At 31.0% G+C, this 8,403-nt stretch overlaps 1 protein-coding gene across 1 annotated transcript; it reads right to left on the minus strand.

The window, feature by feature from the left end:
• Positions 1-1,132: 1,132 nt before the first annotated feature.
• Positions 1,133-3,477, minus strand: LOC7463822 (SAP-like protein BP-73). The gene is made up of 3 exons (XM_024611795.2): positions 3,317-3,477; positions 2,081-2,419; positions 1,133-1,714 (listed from the first exon to the last, which is right to left on the minus strand). The coding sequence occupies exons 1-3, from the start codon at positions 3,423-3,425 to the stop codon at positions 1,371-1,373; spliced, it is 792 nt and encodes a 263-aa protein (XP_024467563.2). The 5' UTR covers positions 3,426-3,477; the 3' UTR covers positions 1,133-1,370.
• Positions 3,478-8,403: the final 4,926 nt, after the last annotated feature.

An 8,403-nucleotide genomic window follows, 5' to 3' on the forward strand; every position in this document is an offset into this window, starting at 1 on the left:
AATGTGGTTTGTTTGTCTATAATAATTGTGAACTGAGCTATTGTAGATGCCTTGTAGGCCTTACCATTTGGATTTGGAATGCAATCGAGTTGAATTGGGTATGCAAATGTTTTATGTTTTGGTCTTACCTGGGAAGAATTTTATTGATAATGATATTGAAATTGTCTTCTGGATTGGGAAATCGTTGTAGTTGAAATCAATTTATGGCCTCAATGGGATTTCGCCCGTTTTTATATTATGTTTTTATGTTAGATTAGGAATCAAATCCAAGAAATTAATGTTATGTGAATTATACATACAGAAAAAAATATGATGTAAATTATGCCTTCAGAGTAGTAGATTGATATTATATAAATTATGCATTTGAAGTAGAGTAAAGATATTAAATGAAAATATAGAAAAAATGATATGAAAAGGAATATGTTTTTTGTGGCAGGAACTTACATGTGTGAAATGTTAAATTGATTGCAATGACGTGAAAATAGGATTAATCATAATAGTGAGATTTACTCCAAGTGATGAGCTAGTGAATCAAAGGGCTAAACAAATCTATGAAGTGGATCAAAGTATTGAGCTTAGTGTAAGAATGAAACTAAAAAATCCATATATACAAGTAAAACAAGAGTCATGAATATTGATTTGGATTTGATGAATTCAATCATAAAATTGTGTTAGATAGGGAAAAAGATTGGGTAAAAAGGTGGATACTATGATAATAAATAATTTTTAGATGAACATATGTAAATAATTTTTATGTAAATGAGCAAGTTCAGAACACTACGTGGGCTGTTTGATAAAAAAATTTCACCTCTTTTCACATGATTATAACAGTTTTTAAACTGATATGAATTTCCAGATGTTACAGTGTTTCAAAGTTTTGAGAAATCTGGAAAGTCAGCTTATTAATCCGAAAGGTATAGTGGGATCTTGGAAGCACGCTTTTCACAAACGAAGCAAGCAAAACGTTATCCAGATTTGTCTGTGTTTTCTATACTGCATGTGTCTGATGTATAAATGAATTATCTTGTTTTTATGTTTTAAAAATGTTTTTTTTTATTTTTTATTTTTTAATTTAAAATAATTTATTATTTTTATTTTTAGATTATTTTAATATATTAATATTAAAAATTAATTTAAAAAAAATAAAAAAAATATTATTTTGAATTGAAAAACATCCACTATCATATGTAATCTAAAAACAACATTTAGTAGAGAAAACATAAAACAAAACTAAAATATCTGTGGCTAAAATAACATAGGAACTGCATTTAGAAAACAGTCAGTTCTTGGAATTTAAGTTTCATTCTGCCGTGTTTATTGGTTTCCAGCAGCTAGTTTGCTCGTCTTCTGGCTCAAGAACTTTCCATTTTTCAGGACCTCAGCAACTCCAGAAGCTCACCCTTCTTCAACTTTGAGTAACCTTTGATTCCCCTGGACTTTGCTAGTTCCTTCAGTTCAGTCAGTTTCATTTTCTCTACTCTAGGCAGCTCTAACTTGTGGTTGCTGGCTTTGCCCTCTGATGCTTCACTATTCAGCTCAGTAGTGTTCTCTCTTGAGGTTGATGGAGATGGTATTGGGGACTTCTTTGTGAAATTAGACGGTGGTCTGGTTAACTTAACATCTTCCAAGGCATGTTCTGCTTGCGTCTTCTGGTCCTTGGACACACTTCGTTTTTGTGTCAGGACCTTATTCCCTTCCCTGACTGTACTTGGGCCTGTCAAAATTATGAAACTCCAAATCAGACATTTAAGCGAGTAAACAAAGCACACGCATAGTGGTAGGAGTGCTGCGAGAGTGCGAGCAAGTTCAATAATGATGCTAATCATTCAGGGGAATAAGAGATTAAGGAAAGAATCATGAAATTTTCTTGTGGAACTGTGTGATGTCTACAAGGGTTTCAAACATAAACAACAGAGAAACGTGTTAAGGGTACTGGTTTTCTTTTTATATGATAGTATTCTCGTGAAGAAAAAAACTTGGAACTTAAAAGATCATTTCTCCTTGGAACTGCACGTTAAATGGTTATATCTACTAACAAACACTGTTCTGGAATTGAAAGAAGCATATCCATCTAGATTACCTTTTGCGTGCTTCGTTGAATGGCGAAGAACTTCCAAAATGGAATTGGTTGGGGAATTCTCATTGGACCTGCTAGCTTTTTTCTTCTTGGTGGCTGTAGACTCTCCCTTTGAGATTGAAGACTGTATCCGTCTGAACAAGGCCATTATCTCCGCCTGGTTAGATGACATAGGTTGTTTTCTGTCAGAAGATTGGGACTTTGAATCCTCATCCTCCTTTTCTGTTCTTCCTGGTGCAGAACTTTTCCGGGGAGGTCTGCCTTTGCTACTTCCATCAGACTTTATGCTTGAAACACTAAATTGAAGCACACCATTATGTGATGCAAAAGCTAAGGAACCATCTGCAATCTCAGGCAAATTTAACAAGCTGCATCAAAAGATGAGCTCTCAGTTTGAAGTTCAAAAAATTAATTGGCCCAATACTAACACACAAAGCGTTGATAGCTAACATTCATGACAAGTCAATGAAAATATGAGGAATGAAGTCTAGGAAAAAAAAAAGAAAAAATAAATATGTAAAAGCAAAAATGCTAAACGTCTGGCAATGATCTGTTTCTGAATTGCAATCAGTTTAAAATATTAAAGCAGTTTGTACTGTTGGGAGTTTCATCACCGAGGGGACTAGAGGATTCCCCACCAGTCTAACCAAAACGAGAAAAACCACTGAAACCAGCATAGGAGTACCGAAATCTCAAGGATTGGGAAATCCAATATTCTTGACTAGATCGCATTCAGCGATGAGTACTGTAATTATCACAGAAGCTGTACTGTAATTACCACCAGACATTCTAATACCAGACACTTTCATGGGCCATCAAATTTCATGAGTGAAACTCAGGCTTAATGCAAGCTCACCAACACTAAATGAATTCATCCAAGTCCATACAAAACCCAATCGCATACTAGTATTTTCCAGGACACAAGAAATGAAAAGGAGAGACATTTGCAGCCTTAACGATAAATCTCAATAACTCAAATCTCATATTGCCTCATGTTGAGGGAGTCTCAACATTTTCAATTCATGACATGGTGGACACCCATCAATCAGAAAGATGTATGTAAGAAAGAAACAGGAGATAAAAGGAAAGATTGAAAAAAACAATTTAACATGCAGCAGATCTATCCATATGTAGTTTTGTCACACAACAACTTGAATGATGATGTGCCCATTCATTCAAAACAAAAAGTCAAACTTGCAAATATAAATTAATGGAAAGTGAGTGCCAAGGAGATGATACCTATAAGAGAGTAAACGGGGCACCACAACTTGAGCTGCTTGCTGAAAGAAATACAAGAGGGTTTGTTGAAGAAAGTGTTTTGAGGATAGAAAACAAGAGCTGAAGCCATCCTTCCCAGGAAAACTTTGAGATTCTGAGAATGCAAGTGGATTAGATCCACAGGTCCTCTTATATAAGACCACCACCTGTTGGAGTAGAGTAGTTGATTCCTCTGGTGACTAAAACTAGCTAGGCCACCTCCCACTTTAGCGCGTGGGATTCACATGCCATTTTAGATACCCGAGTTGACATCAAAGAAAAAGGTGTGCCCTTTCTTTTTTGTGTTAAAAACTTCAAATTTTTTTGCCCCAGTTATTTCTAGTTAGAACTTTCCCGCCTTAATCCACTTCCATTGTTGATTTTAATGGCCAAAATGGCTACACCAAAGTTCTCTCTCCAAATAGCAAAAACAGCAGAGGAAAACACTCTTTTCTGTTTAAAGATGTGTTCTTTTTCAATAAGCCACATCCAAAGTTCACTCTTTTATCATCAAATTTACACTTTTCTCATGCAACAGTACCCATCCCACCCTCATCAACCCAAGCCAAATATAACAAAATCACTGACTGGAACAAAAAAAAAATCTATCCATTTTGTAAAATGGGCAATCTTGATAAGGTAATAGAACCGCTTTACATGTCTCCAAAAAGTGAAATTGAGTTAAGGACCTGTTGTTCAATATTGCAACTTTGTGCAGAGCTTGAGTCTTTACAAGATGGCAAAAAAGTCCATTCATGTATTTATGCAGGTAACTTGTTGGGGATTTGAGGGATGGGAGGCTGGTTTTTTTATAACATGAGAAATGGAAAGGTTTTTTCTTTGGAATCTAATCATGAATGGGTATGCAAAGATCGGTGATTTCCAAGAGAGTGTGTGTTTGTTTAGGCAGATGTTGGATTTGGGTGTTGAAGTTGACTCTCATCCAGTTTGTTCTTGTATGCTGAAGTGTTTTGGAGCTTTAGGAAGGTGAATGGGCTCATGGGTTTTTGTTAAGATTGGGTTTTGGTGCTTTCATTGCTGTTATTAATTCTCTCATTGCGTTTTACTTGAAGATTTGGAGAGTTGATGATGCGCGTAAGTTGTTCGCTGAATTGATTGACAGAGATGTTGTTTCGTGGAATTCGATGATATGTGTGTATGTGGCAAATGGTCTTTCCGAGAAAGGAGTAGAACTTTTCAAAGAGATGCTATATTTTGGAGTTGAGATGGATTTGGTTACACAATGGCCAGTGTTCTTCGAGCTTGTTCTAACTGTAGTGATGTTTCATTGGGTAGTAATGTCGGGTTTCTTGAAAAATATAAAAACGTCCAAATAATAATTTTAATTTTTTAAAAAAAGTTTTATTATTTAAAATTTATACTAAGGTTATTTGAAAATCATATATTTTTTTCTTTTAAATTATCGTTTTAAGATTGAGCAATGGCAAATCATAAATTGTTTAAGTATGCGGTTTCTAACAAAAATTTACACAAACCAATGAGGAAGAGATTGATATGCCTTTAGCTCTTCTTTTTCTTTTTGTTTTTTGTTTTTTAGGTGTTCTGTATTGTACTATTTGGTAACATTTAATTTATAGTAAAACCTGAAAATCCTATAAATGACAAAATATCAATTGACCTTTTAAATAATATCACACATATTATTTCAAGATAATTTTAGAAATTCATTCAATCAAGTTCATACTTAATTTTTATAGATTTAGAATTGTAATTCATTATATTAATTACATTATAGTTCCTAATTTTTAAAACTTATTTATAATCAAGTCACACTTGATTAATTATCTTAGTTTAATTTTATGACTAATAGTTCTTACATGTATCACCCATTAGGTTTTCTAATAAGCTGATCCAAATATAAATCACAATCATAAATAAAATAGAATTAATTAAACTAATTTATTATCAATTCAACAATTCATCGATTTATATTTGAAGATCAAGTATAATGTCTAGCAACCTCTCATGATCCTCCAAATATTAGAAAAGTCATTAATGTTTTGACTTAACCTTTCAGTGACTAGTTTCTCGGTGTAATTATTATCCCTTCATCAACAACATTTTGATTTAGACATTATAGCATGAATTGTGTTTACTCTATCAAATCATATTTGTTCTCAACATCATAGTCATTGATTATTTGGATAAAATTTGAAACTCTTTTCAAATTTTATTCCACCTTGCACAAGAATTTACAATCAATATTATTTGAAAACATATGAAATATTTCCTCTAATTCACTCAGGATGATAAATCTTCTCTTGGTTACTTAAATATTTTTATATAGTTCATATTATACTCAATATTTGCTTGTTTTTTTACACCTGATTAAGACAACATGTAGCATGATCAAAACATAACATTTCCTATATAATATAACTTAGTGATCTCAAGTCCAAGGATGACTTACATAACCTTTAAGTGAGCATTTTCATAGAAATAACTAATCTCTTCATATGAACTTCTCATATAGGTTAGTTTAGTGTACATGTCATCTAACAAGCACTTACATATTAGTTCTTGGTATCCATAATACCTCAACTTTTGAAATCAACTACTTCTTTTCACAAAGAAAATAACATAATATGTGTTAGTCTCAACGACTCTAATTAATATCGAGTCTTAATAAAGCATTAACTAGGAACATTTAAGAACAAAGATTTGATGCAATATGAATCTCATGATTATAATAACTTTATAATTTCCTTTGTAAAACATTTTTATCCCTAAAACTTTATCTTTACTCTAGTTTAACTAATTAAATATTTAGTGAATATTAAAGATAAATAAGCCTTTATTAATAGTTAAATAAGTTTACATAAACAAAGTCAATGTCATATGCAACCAATCACTTAGCTACAAGGCATATATATTAACAATCTCTCATTTGCACTAAAACCAATTACTCATGTATCAAATATGATATTTCTCTACTTGATGATAATGTTTTTATTAGGGTAGTGGCTTAGCAAGGGGATCAACAAAAAAAATAATTTAGTAGGTACTCATTATATCTTAACATATTTTCTTTATATGATTCTCTAATCAAATAAACTCGTTTGAGTATATTTTTATATCATTGATGAAAAATTGATTCATTTGCTTATGCAATGACTTCATTGTTATCACAGTACAAGATTATTGGACCAACAATGCTAGGAATAACACTTAGTTCAGTGATGAACTTTTTTATCCAAACAACATCTTTTGTCCTCTCAAATGTAGAGGTATACTCATTTTTAGTTGTAGCACTTAATTTGATCTCTTATTTAGAACTCTTTCAACTTATATCACCATTATTTAAAGTAAAATATAATCATATTGAATTTTTTATTTTCAATATTTAATTGAAAACTAGCATCCAAATAATCATGGACTGCTAGTTCATATTCTCTATAAACCAGAAAAATGTTCTTAGCTCTTCTCAAGTACTTAAAAAATATTTTTAACTAGCTTTTAATGACTTTCACATGGATCAAATTGATATTTATTTGTTATGATTAAAACATAAGTTACATCTAGTCTTATACATAACATCACATACATTATGGATCTTATACCTAAAGTATATGGAATCATTTTTATTCTATCTATCTCAATTTTTATTTTAAGGTACATATCCTTGGAGAGATATATCCTATATGAAATTGGTAAGTATCCTCTTTTGGATTCTTCCATGCTAAACTGTTTTAGCATTTTATATATGTATGTGGATTGAGATAATTTAAGCAACCTTTTAGATCTATCTTTATAAATCTTTATTCCTAGTATATAGGTTGCTTCTCTCGTATCTTACATGGAGAAATTTTTAGATAACTAGGTTTTTACTAACTATAGTAAAGAAATGTCATTTCTTGTTAATAATATGTTGTCTATATATAATATTAGAAAAACAAATATACTCTCACTAACCTTTTTATAAACACAAGACTCGTCCATATTATTGATGAAATCAAGCTGTTTGATTATTTCATGAAAATGAATATTCCAACTCATTAAAGGTTGTTTAAGTCCATAAATAGATTTTTATTACATATTTTATTAGCAAATTCTTTAGATTTAAAACTTTCAAGTTATGTCAAATACACATCTTCTTGAAGATTTCCATTTAGAAATACAGTTTTGAAATCCATTTGTCAAATCTTATAATTATAGTATGCGGCTATAAGAAGCAAAATTCTTATAGATTTTAACATAGTTACAGAAAAGAAGGTTTCATCAAAGTTAACCTATTTGTCTTTATTTATAACATTTAATAGCTAGTTTAGCTTTGTACATTTGTATAATTCATATTAGTATTTTTTTTAAGACCCACTTACATCTAAATGGTTTTATCCCTTCAAGTGGATCAACCAAGGTTCATACCTTGCTGGTGTACATAAAATCCATTTCAGATTTCATGACCTTAATCCATTTGTTATAATCAATACCAAATATTGGTTCTATATAATTGATAGGCTCATTAAATATAAGAAACTCATCATTTTTAACTTCCATAAGAAGTTCATATCTTATTAGTACATGATGTGTCCTACCAAATCTATGTAGTTTTTATGTTTATTCAGCTTTAGGATGAACACCCAATGTTATAGTCATAGGCTTAGGTTCTATTTAGATGTTAGTTTATGGTTCTTAAACTTCTGTTTTTCTTTCACTACTCCTTTCAAGAACAAACTCTTTCTTTAGAAATATAGCATGTTTTGAGACAAACATTTTTGCTCAACGGAATGATATAAATAATAATCAATAGTTTCTTTTAGATATCCCATAAACTTATATTTATATGACTTAGCTCCTAACTTTTTAGATATAATATGCTTAATATAAATGTTACATTTCAAATATTTAAGTATGATAAGATTGGTCTTCTACTATTTTATATCTTATATGGAGTCTTATTAATAGATTTTGATTGAACCCTTTTTAAAAGGCAAGTACTAATTTGTAGGGCATAACCCTAAAAGAAATATGAAAGGTCTGCATAGCTCATTATGGACTGTACCATATCTAAAAAAGTACAATTTATCCTTTCAGAAACTCCATTATAT

The sequence above is a fragment of the Populus trichocarpa genome, chromosome 11 (assembly GCF_000002775.5).
Source record: "Populus trichocarpa isolate Nisqually-1 chromosome 11, P.trichocarpa_v4.1, whole genome shotgun sequence".
NCBI lineage: Eukaryota > Viridiplantae > Streptophyta > Magnoliopsida > Malpighiales > Salicaceae > Populus > Populus trichocarpa.